Here is a 20161-nt window from a genome sequence, read left to right as displayed (position 1 = left end):
CTACATAAGATTTTTCCACATGGCACCGGCAAAACACATATAAACACCGATAAATGCCATACATACAAGCCATGTGGCATATAAAATAGTGAATGTAATTTTATTCACATGTCTGGCCGCAGGCCAATCCGCTTGGCCCTCAGGCGCCAAATTGCACAGCAACAGCAACAACAACACCAAAAACAGCAACAACAACAGCAAACGGCAACATCAGCAACCCCGGAACAACGGCGCACCTCTCCGTATCTCGGCTATCGGTCTTTCTTCGGTATATATATGCCACATTATATTCAGGGGGCAGGGGAGCGGACCTGAGAGCTGAAATCCATCATTGGCGCATGGCCGCGGGTCACATTTGGGTTGAAATATTATAATTACAAGCGAACGCCCGCGGGCAAGGCAAGGAGGAAGGTGAGCCGGAGCCCCAGCCCCAGCCGCAGTCGAATACGAGTACGAAGCTGAAGCTGAAGCCGGAGCGTCGAACATTGCCATCGAATCGCGAGCTTAGCTTGGCTAACAACAACACTGGGAGAAAATGTTTTAACTATTGATTTATAAGTGCGGAACATATTATCCCATTTGAATTATTTGTTCTTCTAAGCGCAAACCCAGTTTCAAAGAATTAAAAAATCCCTTTATAGAAACTACATTCTAAGTATACTAAGTATACATATCTGAAGTGTTAACTAATTTTTAGTTTTTAGTTTTTTTCAAGTATACTATGGTTTACCCAAAGGACTATTTAATTCAATCAATCAATCAATTTTATTCCAATCCCGAAGTGATATTCCTGAAAATGATTGTAATCGAATCTAATAAAAATCTGCGTTAAAATTTTTCTCAGTTTCTATCTATCTATAATATAGTCTCTATTATATAATGAATCTATTTAAAAGTCTCTTCAGAATAGGTTTAACCAGTTATTTTAAAGACGGAGTATTTATCTGTATCATCATCAGAAATGGTAGAATGTCATAATATGTAGGTAAATATAATACATTCTAAAACTACTGAAAAGAATCTCAAGTCACGCATTTTCTCTCAGTGCACAAAGGGGTCGGGGGCTTGTGGTGTCGGTTGGACGGGCGATCGGAGTCGCCTGCTGCGGATATGGATACTTAGTTGTGGTGGTTGTGTTTACGTTGCGGCTGATAACATCCCGTGTTGCTGCTGCGCCAGATGTTGCTGCTGTCGCCGTGCCCCGGGGCCACGTGCAACATGTTGCACGCAACACGCTCGACGGCGCACGGCTAACACCCCCAAACGAACCGCAAAACAGTCTTTTCTCAACGGTGGCTCAGTGTGTTTGTGCTGGTGTTTGGTGTTTGCTTTTAGCCTTCGACAACGGTGGCAGGTGAATAACAGTAACAGTTGGCCAATGCTATTGCCACGCTCTTCCCCCCCTTCCCCGTTTTCCGTTTTTTTTTTTGCTGCTTCTTGTTTGCGCTCGCCTGCGCTGGTAACTTGTTGCACGGCACGTGTTTGGACAACTGGCAGGGTCACATTAGAGGGCGGGGCAGCTGCAGCGGCGAAGGATAACAAACGAGTGGCATATAATTTAAGAACAACACCGACTGCCGACTGCCGGCTGCCTATAATTACCAACAAACCGGCCAAACACAATCACAGTTTTTGTCGCCCAAATTCATCCGGCAGGTGACAACCCGTACGAAAAAAAAAAAAAAGAAAAAGGAAACTGACGGCCCAGGACCCTCATTATATGCAAAACGCACAGGGCCGCCAGCCACTCAAACTTAACTTATTTTTAACTTGCACATTTCTGCCCGGTCTCCCTGGCTGTGTGCCTCTGTGCCTCTGTGCCTCCGCATTGCCTTGGGGCATCTTAGTTGCATGTTCGAGCAGCAATCCTTTCCTTTCCTTTCCGTTCTCGCTCGCTCGTTCCACCCCAAAACGCTGGAAATAAAGAACTGGTCTCCTCTCCCATTCATAACTCGCGGCTATATCTTCTTTTGCGTTATATTTCCCTCATTCTGCTTGTCTTTGGATATCAACTGTCAGTTTTCGAGCTAAAAACGCCAGCGGGCTAGTTTGTAAATCATTAAAATTATGCACACACACAAACACATACTCATTTCTCACATCCGCACACACTTATCATGTATTATGAGTGTATGTGTGTTCGGCCAGTGAAGTTGGCCAAACTGCATAGGAATCATTATGCAGTTAATGACAAATGTCACGCATTGCTAATGACAAAAGGATGTCGGCAATCGACTCCACAATCCTCCCCCCTTTGCCATAGATGCCCACAATTAAAATGCATATATCAAATGGCCGCCTCACTCGCAAGTGAGAGTCAGCTTTCACTGAGCTCAAGAAGTGGAAATTGGATCCAATTACATATGGATTAGCTAAAATCCTGCACTATAGTTTAACAATAAAAACAAGAACACTCCAATTAATTTCATAATTTTTATTGGGTGTATGAATATAGGATAAGTTATTACTTTTAGCAGGTCCTAGTACAATCTTTTAAGCCAGCTTAATAAATTCTGTACACAAACATTTAATCATTTTAGGCCTACACCACATAACAATATTTGAGCTTTGAAAAAATATTAGTTTGTTTTTGTGAGCAAAATATAAATATTGGTAAATATTTGTATAAGCTCTTTTTGTTAGTTTTAACTGATAGTTTTTGTTTACTGTTAGCCCTTTCAAGTTGTGCTACTCAGAAAAAGGTTTAATTCAAATAACAATCCGCTGTTTACTCTGTGTACTCTTGCCCAATTGCACCTTTGCTTAAGTATTAAAACAATCGAAAAAAGGTAAAGGTTTAAAAACTGGGAATGATCAACCTACCGAAACTTTTTAGAGAAGTTTTTACATTTCATTAAAAATATACATAGGACCAATAAAGGATTTCATCGATCCCTTTGAACACGACTATACAAACACTTCATTACGGAACTCATGGCCTGTAAAATGATTACTATTCAAATGTTAATGTAAATGTTGTGCCACATATGGATGAATGGCTGGCTGACTCGCTAGCTGGCTGGATGGCTGGCTGGTTGGATGGATGGATGGATGAATGCCTGAATTGATGGTTGATATGTGGTCGCGCTTTCTGCCACTGCCGCTGCAGTTCGGTCGTGCGTTAAAAATTTAACGCGAATTTCAGGCTGCGGCGGCAAAAATGGCATCATTAAGTAAAAGCCCCGCGGCCAGACATTGTGAATTTTATGAGCCTTTTCATATATATATATATATATATATGTAGGTATATGTGTGTATGTGGGCATGTTTTTGTTGTTTGCTCGCTGAGTATCGTTAATAATAAAAAATATATATACCTATCTACATATACTTTAAAGCACACACACACTCACACTCGACCCAGCTTGTGATGAGCCGTGCACACACACACATACAAATAATAGTAATAATAAAAAAATCACAATAATAATGATGCTGATGGTGTCGGCGGGCGAGGAGCAACAAAAAATCTGCGGAAATTCTCAGCATATGCGTTGGCATTTAAATGTTTGTGTTTTTCCCATTCACCATATTGATTGACAAGCAAATGCACAAGCCTTGAATAAATATGCACGCGGGTGGGCGGTCAGGATGCTGGGGGCGTGGCTGCTCGTTGGGCTACTTTAAAAAGCCATCAACAAATAATTACAAGCGAGCGGAGGAAGGGTATAAATGTTGACGCTGATTTCTGAGCCGATCCGAGCATTCGTTTTTACCATATATATATATATGTATGTAGAATATATATATGGGTCCTGCAGCGGATCCACCACCCCTCCACCTTACTCTCCCCCTCCCCCTTCCGCTTTACCCCACTTTCCCACCCCATCCCACTTCAGTGGCCCCGCAGCGATCCAAACAATAAAGCATAAAGCGCGCCGCACACATTTTGTCGAATTATTTTGTTGGCAGTCCGCTGGCGGCTAACTGCAGCAAATTGGCTTGAAATATTGGTATTGCCATATGTATGAGTTCGTATATGAGTGACTGAGTACATACGACTCTGTCCGCTTGTGTCTGTGTGCGTGAGCTTGTGATTAAAAAAATATTTAAAATGGCAAAAACGCAAAGCGACGTCAAAATAAAGGAGCATACCGCCCCCTCATCCCCTCACTTCCCCTTCGTCCGATTGAAACAATAAAAGTTCCCCTCAGCTTTTCCCATTCCGAGCGAGTGAGTGAAATGAGCGATAAAATTGCAACAATTTCCACTCGTCGGAGGCAATGGCTCCGATAAAAGATGACAAATTGAAATGCCACACATCAAATGCATTTTGACAGTTTTATGAAACCATTCAGTACTATGATTAATATTAAAACTCGATCTTTGAAGTGCAATTCACATATTGTCAACTCAGTAATATATTTTAGGTGGACAACAATTTGACATTTAATATTTTTATTAAATGTGTTTGCAAAACAAAAAAACAGACAAAATGAATAGTATATAGACTTAGGAAAAACATCATTTAGATGTCAAAATATTACCACAAAATCATTAGTAAAGAAAAACCAATAACTATGAAAAGTAAAGAAAAAATTCCTTTTGCTTTTTATGGAAAATATATCAATAAAAACAAACTTTTTTTTTGATCCTTTTAATATATTTATATTTTTTTTTTGCGACAATAATTATTTTATTTTTTGTCTGGTGTGATGATATCCTAGTCACGTGGCCACCTCTATGCCGGATCGCAGTTTCTGCAGCGGGGAAATATAGCGAAATATTATTGTGGCGCTTATACTACAAAATGAATATGGCCGGGGGACAAATAAGCGAGCATTCCGAAACAATTGCCAATGAAAAATGATGCGACACAACTCTCGGCAGGGGGGTGGGGTTGGTTTTTTCGGGCCCACCCCCTCCCCTAAGGGCGTTCACCAGCGGGTGGGTGGAAAGTTCGCACTCATTTTAATTACAGCTGCCTAACTGCAGGCTTCACTGTACTCGCTCACCCGGTCCCGTCTCTACGTCCCATTCTCGCTTGTGTTTTGAAACACGGCCGGCGGCGTATTTATCACAAGTTTTTCTTTGCATTGCCGCAGGGCAACAAAATATTTCAGCTGCCTCCGTCGCAGTCGCTCGTCGGATGCCCGGCGGCCTTTCAGCCCGGCTCGGCGCCCCATTGCCCCGTTCTTCGTACCGCCGACGGTTGTGCTGCTGCTGCTGCTTCTTCAAAGTCTCTGGAGCTGATGCCGCACAAAGTTTCATTTCGTTTGGCCCGCGGCCGCAGCGTTCTATGCTTTGTCATTAACACAAACACGCACACTCGCACTCGCTCACGCACACAGAGACTTCCAGCACAAATACATAGGACGGCTGCCGGGTGTCAGCTGTACATGCACCCATACACCCAAACACCAATACGCCCGCACACACGGATACACATGGCCAAGGGCAACAAAAACAAACAGGCTTTGATATTTACAATTATAGAAAATCGGCCATATAGAGATGTCCCCCATGATGAATGCAGCTTATGGGTTAAAATTTGAAATACACAGTTAGAAAATTGGTCAATCAGTCAAGAAAATAAATAAAAGAGTTACTCCTTGGGAACTTTATTAAATATATTAAGAGATTTAAGAATTTAATAATTAAAATGTTTACTCAATTTAAAGGACTGAAAACATTTTTACAAATAAGAAAAGGAGTGGGAAAAGTATGTCAAATGGAACGTTAAATTACATTTTTAAGACTATCATGTTGTTTCATAAAAGTGTAGAAACAACAATGTTTCCCAAGTGCAAAAACCCTAATTAAATACATCGATTTATAAGGCAAGCGAAAGCATTTCACCCCAGCCAATTGTTCTATTTACAGTTACAATGTTAATTGCGGCAGCTTAGTTGCAGGCCACAACAAAACAAGAACAACAAAGGCAAGAACGGACCACTTAAACCGGAAATAGACCATTAAACGTCCACACACACACTCTAACACATTAACACACACTCGCACACACATAGGCATCATATGGTGCGAAAGCCAAGCAGCTAAACAACAAACGGCGCTCTCTTTCTCTCCGTTGCCGCCGCCGTCGCTCTCTCTCAAGGTCGTCGGCTCAACACAGAAGACGCCAGCAACGAACGACACCCGCAACACGACGCAACTCGAGCCGCAACACGCAACAGCAACACGCAACAGCAAACATCGCCGCAGCAGCATAGAGCCATTAGCCATCCATCAGCCAGCGAGTGGATTCAGTTTTTGGCCAACTTCAGACGCGAATGCAAGTGAGGTAAATTGCGAGCGCTCAAAAGTAGGCAACACTTAGCTCTAACGGTGAACGGTGTTCGGTGAAACCGCAAGCGGAAACGGAAGTAAACATTTGTTGGCGCGCGCACTTAATTGAAATTCAAAACGCTTAACCGAAAGCAAATAGCGATCAGCCGATCGAAGCAAGACCAGGAAAATCAAAGAGCTCTCAAGATCCGACAAAACGAAGATTGTTTATCTACGCGCGCGTTGTATTAAAAAAGAGTTAAAGTGCATTTCCTAAATATACCAACCTTTTTGTGAGTTCTTTAAAACTATTGAGATCTTTCAAGAGCTTTTTATTTTGTACTAGTTTGTTTATCCTCAATTCGTTTTTAATTAACCTTCAGTTAATTTCAGTATCTTTAAGTAATATAACTTAATTGCAATTTATTGAAGTCTGTAAAGCTGTGTAAATATATTTAAAATCTATGATAAGAAACCATTTAAGTTCTCAATTTAGCGACGCTAAAATTTCAAAAATTGATACAATTTTTTTTAAATTTCTTAATATTAAAAATCTCATCACAATAAATTTAACTAATTTGTGTTTTCTCTTTCTTCTTGCCCCACAAACAGAACTCCGTTTGTTGCATTGGATCAACGATCGCCGTTGACGGTGGATTCCTCCTGCCCCAAACGGTAAGCGTGAACCGAAAACTTTTCATTTGCAAAATGCCCCGAAATCCCAGCCAGCCTCCGAGCTGGTCAATAAATTAGTTTAAAAAAAGATTCTGTAATAAACGAATTTTTGACACACAACAGCATCGACAGTCCAAGTTGCAAGCCACCCGATCTCTCTTTCCCTCCCTCTCCCTTTGGTTTTGGCCAAAAGCGCCGCGGGCAACTGATTTTCGTCTCTCCCACATGCCAAGTCAGAAATTGTGCGCCATAAACGAAGACTGTTTTAAACAAAAAAAACCAAAAAAAAAAAAAAATTATGCGCCTCAAGTGCTCTGTACCCGCACCAAAGGAGAAATAAACAAAAGTAAGAAGAGTAACCATGGGGGAAAGGGGGAAACCAGAGGGGGGGGCGAAGGAAGCGGGCATCGGCGACGGGCAGAAAAAATCATACAAATTTCGCCGCTGGCGTTTTTGGGCAACCTTAGCCCCCGGCTGAGTTATGTGTGCAGACGAGAACGAGTCGCATTATTTTTTCTACCTTAAAGGCTATAAAATACGATGGTGCCAGGCGGGGGTAGGGGGTCGTGGGTCGAAGGAGGGGGCATGACCGGTTGTATTGTGGCTGGTCGAAAACTAAGCGGCCAAAAGATGACCCCCGGGCCAAATACATACAGCACACTCGTACAACAAAATTTTTGTTTAGCCAGCGAATCGACGGTCCGTGAGATTCGTCCATCCGTCTGTCTGTCCGTCCGTCCGTCTCTCCGTCTGTCCGCCAGTTTGTCCGTTGAGTCGGAGCCAAGTCATGAGGCAAAGTTCAAAGCGAGAGCTGCAGTGTGCGAATTCGTATTCAAATAGGGAAATGACACGAAAAACATGAATTGATAAGGTATTTATACTTTAGCAAATTAATATTAAGAAATATATTAAAAGTTCAGAAAGATGTCATTTAATATATAAATAATACGGTGTGGAGTCTTTTTAAAATGGTTCGTAACCTTTTGAGATATAGCTTTCCTTCTCATTATTTTAAGGAAAGAAAATAATACAAATGTAACTCTTATTTGTTAATATAAATAATTTTGTAATCAAGGTGGTTCCCCAATTTAAAGTGGTCTAATTTTTATCTGTGCATCAGAAAGGAGGAGTAAAATGCTTGCGACCTTCGCCTGTTGCCCTCTCGCTTTGTATATCCCTCTCTTTCATATGGAAGCAACTGGTTTTGGTTTTATCTCCAGCTTGTTTCTCGCATTTTTTTTGTTGTTTTTCGCATGCCAGACACAAGAATTTCCTTATTTGAGGCGGAGTCGAAGTCAGAATCTTGTTTGTTTGTCTGTCTGTTTGGCTGGAGCCACAGTTCGCGATTCTTTCCTCGCACTGTCAGGATCTTTCGGCTCCCCAGCTCCCAGCTAATTTGTTTTCATTCAGCGGATTCAGGCTCCAGCTACTTGGATTCGCATTTACATTAACGGCCTGTACCTGCTACTGTTTGGGGAACCAGCGGCAAAGTGATTTCCATTACGTGCCAATAGTCAAAGCCTTCGGTTGATGCATTCGAATGCCGCTGCATTTCGGCCTGAGACTGTGGCACAAAAGCTCTTAACGCGCTGTGTGTTAATTAAGCTGCAATTCGGCATCATTACCAGCATCAACATTGCGCTGCCAATTTGCCACCAACCGAGTGGTTTCGCTGCCGCAGTTTTTGCAAGGGGTACGACTTTTGGGTATCTTGTTGCTTGAAAGTGTTGCTTATAAAAATTGTGGGTTAATCTTGCTACTAAAAAAAATTTTAAATTTAAAATAAAAAAGAATTAAACATAAATTAAATCTATTTGTCACAAGTTTTTCTGAAGATAAAAATATTATCTGATTTTTGATTTAGATATTTATACATTCGACAAAAACCCCCCAAAAATAAAATCTTAATAAAATAAGATAATTTTATTCAATCTAGTTTAGATGATAGATACTCTTAGATATATTAGAAAAAAAAAGCCATTTATTATATCGTTAAATCCAACCAATATTCTACCTATTTACCATTTGATAGGTTATGCTTGTTATGAAGGTGTAAACCTGTCATTTTAAACATACATCTCCATTCATTCTGGATATTATCCACCCTCATTCTTGCATCCCTAATCCGCTGAATAATCTCTTGTATTTACATTTCGTTCATGCCCAGGATTACCCATCCCAGAAACCGATCCTTTGCCCAACTGCATGTGCACCTGCCGCTGCAGAGGCAAGTGCATTTTACTTCAGTTGCCTTTGTGTTGCATCTGCTGTTGATGCTGTTTTTGGCTGCGATATGCACACGCAAATTGCACCAATTAGGCAGGGTGCATTGTCTGCCGCTGCCAGTTGCAGTAGCAGTAGCAGTTGCAGTTGCGAATCCAGTTGCCGGGGCAGGAGTGCCTCTGAATGGGTTTCGTGTGGTGGGCATGGTTTTCTGGGTTCCGGTTACCCCGCTCGGATGTCGAATCATGTTCCATTGTTTGAGCGCTGTTCAAGTGGAAACATGGCTGTTAATTATTATGTACACTTGATTAAGTAGCGAAGGCAATCAGGCTACATGGCGAAAGCCCTTTTACAGCCAACAACTGGCAGGTAGTTGCAACAAGCGAACAACGCTGCGTATGCGCAATGTTTTTCTTTACGGCAATATTCCGACGCTTTGCCTGCTTATCCTTTGCGCTTTTGACTTTCAATTCAATTTTCGAATTTAGCAGAATGAAAACATCCTCTATCTCTACGTAGACACACACACACACACACACACACGTGGATTTATCCGGAATATATTTATATTTTGCCTGTCGTCGTTGTCGTTCCTGCTGTTGTTTCACTTTTTTTCTTTCGTTTTTTTTCCATACAGAGGTCGGAGGTCGGCGAGTTGTGAGTTGGCTGAGTAATGTTTGCTCTGCATACGTAGCTACAGCTCCGGCTTCAGTTAAGGCCCCCCTTTGCCCCGTCAACTCACCCGGAATACCTCTTCCACAACCCTTCGCCCGCTTTTTGCTGAGTGAGCCATATGCAGCGCAATCGTCGTTTTTATTTAATATTTTCTAATAAATTTTTCAAAGTTTATTTTTGAAAGCCTTGCAGCGTTTTAATATCTGCTGCTTCCAGTATATGCCGGCACTCCAGTTACTCACTCAACTTCGGCCAGACTTCCCAGCCCACACGCGCCATACTATGGCCATATATATTCTCATATATATACATATATATATCGCATATATTTGTACAATTTGCCATGGCGCACACATTCTGCAACTTTGGCTAACAATTTTCGTAGCATCACAGAGTGGTGAGGGAAGGGAGGGAAAGGGGAAAGCGAGGGGAAACGTGGTCTGATTTCCCATATGCCGCAGCTCGAGCTCCGCCGTTTGGATTTGGACCCTTTGGCTAAAGACGACGTCGACGCAGAAGTTGAGTTCGGGCAACACTGCAGCCCGAGATCCGAGTTCCCAGCACTGAGTTCTGAGATCCGGGAAACGGGATATGGGGATATGGAATACGGAGAGCCGCGAGGGAACGAGGGAGCCAAAGGAGTCAGCCGCACATATGACCGGAGTTTGGGGGCCTCCTAGCTTTGGCTTTTTGTGTTTTACTTGCGCCCGCCGTCGACTGGACGGCAAAAAGTTTTTCATTTGCCTGCTCATCAGCGTTTTGATTTTGGTTGCGGCCAACTGCGAAACGAAAACAAGCCAACACTCCTTCTTCCTCTTCTTCTTCCTCTTCTTCTTCGCCGCTCTCCTTTCGACCTTCTCGAGAATTGCCCGAGGCTTTGGATTCTTCTCAACTTGTCCCCGGGACATTTTGCAGATTTTTCCTTTCATTCCTCGTGTGTGTGTGTTTCTCTCTGTGTTGGTGTTAGTGTGTGTGTGTGTGTTTACTTTATGTTTGTCTTGGCTAGATACACAAGTGTTCCGCATTCCCTTATCTGCAGCTCCCGGGAGTCGTAAGTTTGCTTTCTTTTTCCAACCCCGAACCGAAATATAAGTCCTTATACTGGGTTTTTGGTCCTGCCTAATTGGAATCCTCCGCCCTCTCGTCCGCCCCGTCAAACATAATCTGCCGCCTTGTGCTGCAAGTGTTGCAGTTTGATAAATCTTCGGGCTCCCAATGTTTTCGTATTAACTTTCGAGGTGGATTCAGTGCAGCCGACGTCGCTTTCGCCGCGGGCGTTTTAAAATTGAGATAAGATTTTGCCTCGAAAACTTTCGTTTTGCTTTTTATTTTCTTATTTTTTATGCTGCTGCTGCTGCTTCTGCTGCTGGTGTTATTTTTTTTTTTGTTTTGCTGTTCGGTTGCTCCTGCTTTCATACTCTGCTGTTGTTTTGCGAGCTGCCTGGGGAGCATTTGAGGCCATGAGACGGAGGGAGCAACTTAGGTATGATATCTTTAAATGCAGGCAACACACATGGGGAATAAGCCAAAGCCAGAACGGACACGACTAGACTTACCTACCAATCGCAAAAGTTTGCGCCTCCAGCGGTTGGCCACCCCAGCATCCTCCATCCTCCATCCTCCATCCTCATATCCTTTCCCATTCCCGTTCCCGTTCGCATTGCCTTTCCCTTTCCCGCTGCGTTTCCCCCACATCCTTAGCCTTTCCCTTATCGGAATCGGAGTCGCAGTCCGGATCGGGCAGGAGGTGTATCCTTGCCGCTGTGGTTACTGGCTATGTTCCTGGTCCTTTGTTGTTGTTGCCGCTGCTGTTGCTGCTGCTCCTCTCGTTGCCCTCAGCGCTGCAAGGATAAATGAATGAGGAGGGACTCGGCACACACACACACACACATGCGAGGAGGAGCCACACACACATGGAGCCGGAGAAGCCCTGAAGGAACCACCAACCCACTAGAGAGGGAAAGGCAGAGCAGGAAAGAGAGCGAGAGGGAGGGAGAGGGAGAAGGAGAGTGGGTGGGCAGGAAAACCCCAAGTTTCAATCCCAAACACCAGGCACCTTGCCCAACTACAGTGGGCACTCGCTCGTGCAGAGCCCCAGTGGATTACATTCGGGGGACAGCTCGACTCCAACTACCCAATCCCCCTCCAATCCTCCACCGTGCTGATGAATAAGCTACCCACCTTCCGAGTGTCCTTTGGAACCCGGTTCCGACCGTACTCCGTACTCCGTATTCCATATTCCGCACTCCTTGGCTTGGCTTGGTTTGGCTTGGCTTGGCTCGCTTTCCTTGCTTGGTTTCGTTTCGTATCCATCCATGATTTCCGCACTAATTCCAAACGATCGCCGCGGGCCTAGTCAGCTTTTGCCCTTTTTCGCTAGCCCTCTCTCGCTCTCGCCCAGCTAGCCTTCTCCTTCGGCACTGAAAGAAATAAATGTGGAGTTATACTATACTAGTGAAAGATTAAAAATATGATTTTCCTTAAAGTATATTAACAGGAATATGTTTAGTATTTTATAACAACTTAAAGAGGACGAAAATTAGTTCTTACCTCGTAATAAAATCTCTCCATTAAAACAAATTGAACAACATTTTTAAACCATATATTTTAAACCTATAAAAATAAATTCAAAATGTTCTTGTGTCTTGAAATGATTAAGCATACTTATAATACTTATAGATAAATTGGATAGACTTTTTAATATTACTGATGTCTTTAGATTACTTTTAGATTATACATTTTCTTATTGGTAAGGCACATTTATTTCCATGTAAGTTATGTTTCCACTTCTTTTTTCTGCGAGTGCAGCTAGCAACCAGGACACTCGGGCTGTCTGGTCTGGCCTTTGTGTGCGGAAGGTTGGCTGGCCGCAGGACATTTTCTAGGGTTACATAGTCAGCGTCGCAGTCGCAGTCGCAGTCGTCAACGTCTGATGCTCTGCCTAGGTGTGTGTCGCTATTCCAGTGTGTGTGTATGAGTGTGGGGTGTGTGGTTGTAGGTGTAGGTGAGTGGAGTATGTGTGTGTGTGTGTGGGGTGTGCACTTTAGCTCATTTCTTGGCTTTTGTTTTCGCTTTTGTCCTGTTTTGGGAGGGTGGCTGCCACTACCACTACTACAGTATTACCACAATACTACTACCACTATATGGGACTACCACTAACACCCACTCAAGCGCCCGATCCGAAAACCGAGTAGTCGTCCAAGTCGTGGGGAATTGCCTGGGCGGAACTGAAGTGGGCGGTCCTGAGTTATCCTCCCAGCATTCGAACATTGAGCATGTGCCAACGGCCAGTTTTGTCCATAATTCCTTTTTGGAAAATGGTTTCGCCCGGGGCCATCTGCTGCATCATTCCGGACTGAATGGACTGAACGGACTGGCCGGACTGGCAACCTGATATCCAGCTCCGCACTCACAATCTCAACAATGGCAAACTAATAAGCTCATGGCAGCCATCTCTTTCTGCCGCCTGCGAGCCGAATGAAACATGAAACTCCAGCAGAAGTATAAGAGGAAGTTCTCGTGTACTCGTACTCGTTCTCGTTCCCAAGCAAATGTGCAATGCCAAGAGTTAAGAGTTAATGGCATTGCCATTAAAATCAGACCAGCGCCAGGCAAAGATGTCGAACGGAATGGCCACGGGAAGGACGAATGGAGAGCGGCTGAGCGGCAGGCCGGGTTGCCAGGATGCCAAAATGATGGGGGGAAGCCGCTTGACAAATATGACTACGGCAAAGGCAACTCTTCAAAATATTATGTTGGCCAGAGCTGAGCACGTGACATATAACATATTGGAGCAGTAGGAATAAGGATCAGATTAAACTTGACCTTGCAAAGTTATATTGTATATCCAAATAATAGGTGACATTTTAATAATATTTGTATAATATGTTATCTCCAAATAATTTAACTATTTTATGTTGATATTCAGTGAAGGGTTTTTAGTTTGTTTCAGCTTAATCTTTTATTTTATAAAATGCACTACTTTTTTTGAAGTATATAGAATATTTAAGCATATGTAGTTACAATCCAAAGTATGTGTAGAATTTTTGACCTTAGAAAACATAACTTTATATTTTCGGTTGCATCACGCGTTCACCTCTCTTTCTCATCTCAAGTGTAACCAAAGGCGCTGCGAAGAACTCCCGCAACTCCGCCCCCCGCCCAGCCGGCAGCCTTGCCCCGCCGCCCCTTTACTCCCCCTCCTTCCCCTCTCCCCCTCCCCTGTCACTCTGCCCCTTGCCCAGTGCTCTGCTCATCCTGCCACTAGACGGCATAGAAAAGATACCGCCGGCGGCGATAATGGACTAGAATAGGATGCAAACTGCAGTGCTTGTCTTATATACAATACCGTTAGCTCAGGGTGTCCACACACACACACATGCCACACATGCACATATACGTATACGTATACATGTGTGTGTGTGTGCACCTGTGTTGTTGTTGTTGCACCTGCTCAAGTGGGCCGCAAAGCAATTGAAATTGAATTGTTTGTGTGGCAAGCCAGAGCTCAGGCATTGCATATTTTGTGGCTGCAACTGCAGCATTTGGCCCAAGGAACAAGGAGAAGAGGAAGAGGTGGACAAGAGGAGAGAGGAGGAGAGAGGAGGGGAAAGGGAAGGGAGAGGAAGTGGGGGAAAGGTTATTGGCTAGGAAACCATTAAGCCAGATCCCATAAACGAATATCCAATGTTTGATTGAACGCATTACTCACGCTTTATAATTGCCGTAAATTAATAAAACCCAGTGCTCGGTGCTTTTGCCCAGCTTTTCCTCCCATCTACCCCACCAATTTTCCCCTCTTCACCATCGACATGGCTGCCATGAGAATGCCTCGCAGACATTTATTTTGTGCAATTTTTTTGTGTGTGGCACTGCTTTGGGTTTTTATTTGCCGTAACCCTGTTCGAGCGACGTCCGCTCCTTGCGACTCTATTCGCTTTTTAGCCCTCGTACAATCGTATACGAGCATTCGTACAGTCCGTCCGTCCACTCCATCTGCGGTGCTCATTCCCATTTGAATGTTCATGTAGTTAAAGTTAATCAAATCGTAATTACCCAGCCCCAGTCGCTTGGCCGCAGGGTCTCAAACATTTAAAAAAAGCAAACTTGTTTAGCTACACGGGCAGCGATGATTTGTGGCCAAAGCGGACAGTTGATGCTCTTCGTCATAAAAAATAAAATATAATAGTTAATAAATTTTTAGAAAAATTCAACTAATAAAAAAGGAAAGAATTTATTCAAGCATTTGTTAATTTTAGAAATTATAAAGAAACTGGAAATTTTAGAAGCTTCTTAAATAAATAGTTCATTTTTCCTGGTCCCCAAAAAGAGCTAAATTTTTTTATTTGCAAACCGAACAACCTTCACTAGGCAAGGTCCCACGTAATGTGCATTCATAACTGAGGAGAACTGCCTGTGAGCCAGGTTAATGCGCAGAAGGCATGTGAACATTTGTCATATGTGGCCAACTCGTTTCAGTTCCCCACTCACAACTCGATTGAGTTTTATTAATTTGCGATCCTGGCGCAGAGAAACTGATACTGATGATAATGATGATGATGATGACTTTGGAGATTTAGATGTGGCCTGGTAATTGGTGTTGACTTTGTTAAGACGGCTCAGCGGTGGCGTTGCGCATACGCCATGTGGCACGCATCCGAAATCCGACACGTCATAATTGGTGAGCTCACAACGCTTTCCACCGCGTAACAATGTGATTTTCGTGTGAAATTCGACTGGCCACCCTTGCGGCCAAACAACCGACAACCAGCAACAGCAACAACAACAACAGCAACAACAGCAACAACAGCAACATCAACAACAACAACAACAACGTGGCTAAAACGATGCACTCGATGGCCGTTAACATTAACTGCATCCACGGCCCGCCCGTTTCGGTTTGGCTCAGTTTGGCTCTGTTTGGTTGGGTTTGGTTTGGCTTGGTATCTGTTTTTGGCCTGGCGATTTGGTCTTGTCCACGACCGAAGCTGCAGAGAGCCGATCGCTTTAGGCCCGAAGCCCCGTAACCGAGATGGAAACGCAGTGAAAAACCAAATATTCCCACACAATCAGCCCAAGACTATGGCCATATGAATTATATATATATATACATATATATATGCGACTTGACTCGGCCCCCTTTATATATCTTTCTCTCTCTCTCTGAAAGTGTGTGTGTGTGTGTGTGAACTTTTATGGGGCCCTGTGGAGAGCTGCAAGCGATATTCGACCCGTCGCGGCATTTTGGTTGTCACGTTTGCTGTCCTTCGTCGATTTCGTTGGTTGTTGTTATTGTGGTTGTTGTTGTTGGCTGTCTGTAATCAGAGTCAAGTCAATTTCGCTCTTGCACGGGGGTCAAATTGGTTCTCATGATTAGCGCTTTCAGGCCCCCCCTGCATCTTATATAAACTAATCTAATTATATCAATTACCGAAAACTAAGATTTGATGCATCGCTTGGTTACAGGAAAAAATGCGATATGGATCGAGAGCGAGAAAGAGATGTCAAGGCCCTGGAGCCACGCGATTTGTCCTCCACGGGCCGCATTTACGCCAGAAGCGACATTAAAATTAGGTAAGTTTTTGATTCTTTATCCTTCATAGATTTTCGTAGACTTTATTTATTTTTTTGGGAAACTGAAGATAAAGTAGATATGTTTTAAGATTCGTATAATATATTTAACTTTCTTAAATTCAACGAATAATATGTTTAACTAAACTGCTGTGTTTCATATAAATTATTTGCCTTGATGAAAATATTTTAAAATAATTATTTTAGAGCACTTATTATAAGTGAGTAGTGGCTCATTTTAAATCCCAATTTTATCTGAAATTCTTTTTTTTATTTTTTTTTTAAATTAAAATTGAAAAAAGATAAATCTTCAAAAAATAAACTTAAGCCAGAAATCATCCACTTTCATATATGACTAGACTTGAGTGTTAGAACAGTGGACAGTACTCGATTCGCATGGCACTTCTCATCTCACCGTTCCCATCTGCACACACCACCCCCTTCCCCTCTCCCCTTCCCCCTCCCCCTCCCTCTTTGTTGCTATCAATCTCATTGGGAATTCGTGAATGGTTTTCGCCCGCAGCTCCTCGCCCACCGTCTCGCCAACGATCTCAAACTCCTCTTCGCCCACACCGACGCCGCCCGCCAGTTCCTCAGTGACGCCGCTGGGGCTGCCGGGAGCGGTTGCAGCTGCTGCCGCCGCCGCCGTCGGAGGAGGAGGAGGTGGGGGAGCCTCCTCGGCGGGGGCCAGTTCCTATTTGCACGGCAACCACAAGCCCATCACCGGGATTCCGTGTGTGGCCGCCGCCTCCCGCTACACGGCGCCCGTTCACATCGACGTGGGCGGGACCATCTACACCAGCTCCCTGGAGACGCTCACCAAGTATCCGGAGTCGAAGCTGGCCAAGCTCTTCAACGGCCAGATTCCCATCGTCCTCGACTCTCTGAAGCAGCACTATTTCATCGATCGCGACGGGGGCATGTTCCGCCACATTCTGAACTTTATGAGAAACTCAAGACTTCTGATTGCCGAGGACTTTCCGGACCTGGAGCTCCTGCTCGAGGAGGCTCGCTATTACGAAGTGGAGCGTAAGTATTCTGCTAAAAAATTAACAGGGAGGGAAAATGCTTACAAGTATCTGATTGAATTAAACTCTGGTTTCTGATGGAAGGATGGTTTATTCAGAATTTATTGGAAAAGATCTATGGATTTATTATCACACCAAAAATCATTTTGTGTCCTGAAAATATAAAAAAATAGCAAAAAAACAGATTAAAGATAGTTCAGAAAAACCAACTACATTTTAATACATAAATATTTTGTAAATTTGAATACAATTTTTGGTAAAAGAGTTAGCAAACTAGTAGAAGTATTTTTTTTTTAAATTTATATATTTTTTCTTACGCAAGTTTTATTTCCTTGCTATTAAATTCTTGTAATTTCTGATAAGATACTTGTGATACCTTTTCCCTCCGTGCATCGAGCCTCGTTATGGCCACCAGCGATTATGGCTAATTTGCTCTTCTTCCTATCTCCCCCCACCCACTGTTACCCCCACCCGCCACCTCCTCGACGACGACATGACCGGTACGCTGGGCCCGCAGCGATGATTAAGCAGCTGGAGAGCATGCGCAAGGATCGCGTTCGCAACGGCAACTATTTGGTGGCGCCACCCACTCCACCGGCGCGCCACATCAAGACGAGCCCGAGGACGAGCGCATCGCCGGAGTGCAATTACGAGGTAGTGGCACTGCACATCTCGCCGGATCTCGGCGAACGCATAATGCTGTCGGCGGAACGCGCTCTGCTGGATGAGCTCTTCCCGGAGGCCAGCCAGGCGACACAGTCGAGTCGCAGCGGCGTGTCCTGGAACCAGGGCGACTGGGGGCAAATCATCCGCTTCCCCCTCAACGGCTACTGCAAGCTCAACTCGGTGCAGGTGCTCACCCGGCTGCTCAACGCCGGCTTCACCATCGAGGCCAGCGTTGGTGGCCAGCAGTTCTCCGAGTATCTGCTGGCGCGCCGCGTTCCAATGTGATAGACTCCGGCTCTGGCTCTGGCTCTTCCTCTTCCTCCGGCTGCCCCGGCTCCACAGGAAGCGGGAGCTGGCGTTGCAGCGGCTCCTAGTATTGCTCCTGCGACTCCTGTGGCTTCTGTTTCCGGTTCCGGTTCGGGTTCGGGTTCGGTATCGGTTTCCAGTTCGGGTTCGAGTTCCCTGCGACGCGGCCGGCTGATCCATGTGCGCTGCAGGCGTTAGTTGCCACCGGAACGGGGTAAATGGTAAATGGGTGGGTCTCCGTTGGGTGACTTTAAAAATGAGGGAAGTAGGATGGAATCTATGAACAATTCTAAGGTATAGTAACAGGTATTTACCTGTCACGCTTAAGCTACAAAAGGAACAACTTGTTTGTGGAGAAATAACATTTATTTTAGTAATTTTAGCCTTATTTTTGGTGAAAAGAAATGGTAGTTAAGCTGTAGAATTCAATCATTTCCATGGGGAAACGTTTTAAAGCTTTACTTGAATATCAAATATCGGTTTTATCAAATTGTCTTCCCTTATTTCGACTGATTTTACAATTTCAAGATAGATAAAAAATGATTTTAAAATGGGAAATTGTAAAGTGTGGTTGATTTATCTTAGAAAAATTATTTAAAATTAGTTTTTGTTATTCACTTTAAAAACTCAAATACAAAAACTGCATTTTCGTAGCTCAAACTTGACCTAGAATTGTTCATATATTAAATTCTATATTAGCAAGTCGACCCACCCACGTTTTGGGGGAACCGTGCATTGCTGCTCTGAGCAGTTTGTCTTTTAGCAATACTTGGACAACCTTCGCTGCGGATACAAGTTCTGAATCTGAATCCAAATGTTATTTAATGTTTATCAATTAAGTTTGCTGGACACAAGCACACGCGTGCGTATTATTAAGCATTTAAAGAGCCAAGAGCCCAGCACTGATTTTGTTTTTAGCCTTGCGTTTAAGTCGAGTATTGTTTTCTCTAAGTGTACCACCTACAGCTAATGACCTTGAGTTGTTCCATTGAAACGAATTGGCCAGGCATTGTAGCTGGCATAAATTATTATAATACACATACAAACACACACAAACATGCGCCCACATACACTGAAAACTATGGTAGAGTAACATTGACTCAAGATCGACTCACAGCGAAAATAGTTTTGTAGTACTTAATTGATGTAATTGAACCTTTATGAATGTAAACTATGGGATAACTTTTTCAATATATACGAACCGACGTCTAAATAGTCTACACCAATTCAAATACAATTACATGCAAATATAGATATATTCAACAAAATACAGTTTGCGACCACGCCCTCTATAGAACAACCACTCAATTGAATATTTAAATAAAGCAAAAAATACGTGTAAGTTGTTGAGTTATTTATTGGGAATTTTAAATCCAAGCGGGTGATAAACTTTTATTTCGGTTGGCAACGCTGTGGAAACTAAACTGCTTGGTAGGAAAGCAGTGAAGTGGATCCTATGGTGCAGTACACTTTGTGGAACTGGTTGGGATATCGGCTAACTAAACGGTTCTGGTTTAAATTTGAAACATTCATTAATGACACAAATTCGTCGTTGAAATCGTTCAGCCAAGCGCAACATATTCAACCAAAGTTCACTTTGAAGTACCAGGCAAACAGAATGCAATAGTTTCTTTTTTTTTTTTTTTTTTTTTCTTTCTATTTATTTATTTAGTGCAGAATCTGTACAGCAAATTAAAGTACTTAACAACACAGGTGTCACCAATGAGAAAAGTAAACCAAACCTCAGCATTAAGAAGAGGATTATATATAGTATTTTCTTATTGATTCCTTAT

The 20161-nt window shown here is 43.3% G+C and overlaps 1 protein-coding gene across 2 annotated transcripts; it reads left to right on the top strand.

The window, feature by feature from the left end:
• The first annotated feature begins 1285 nt into the window (after positions 1–1285).
• Positions 1286–19704, top strand: LOC108101426 (BTB/POZ domain-containing protein kctd15-like). 2 transcript variants are annotated; one of them, XM_017205755.1, is made up of 6 exons: positions 1286–1354; positions 5824–6241; positions 6838–6900; positions 16264–16371; positions 16892–17397; positions 17914–19704. In XM_017205755.1, exons 2-6 carry the CDS (start codon positions 6231–6233, stop codon positions 18345–18347), a joined length of 1122 nt encoding a protein of 373 aa, XP_017061244.1. In that variant the 5' UTR covers positions 1286–1354; positions 5824–6230; the 3' UTR covers positions 18348–19704. The 2 variants fall into 2 exon arrangements, with proteins under 2 accessions (XP_017061244.1, XP_017061245.1); XM_017205756.1 differs by having other exon boundaries at positions 5824–6518.
• The last annotated feature ends 457 nt before the right edge of the window (positions 19705–20161 follow it).

This window comes from Drosophila ficusphila, unplaced genomic scaffold (genome assembly GCF_018152265.1).
Source record: "Drosophila ficusphila isolate 14025-0441.05 unplaced genomic scaffold, ASM1815226v1 contig_414, whole genome shotgun sequence".
Classification (NCBI taxonomy): Eukaryota; Metazoa; Arthropoda; class Insecta; order Diptera; family Drosophilidae; genus Drosophila; species Drosophila ficusphila.
Note: the sequence above shows the minus strand (reverse complement) of the source record. Positions and strands in the feature narration are given on the sequence as shown.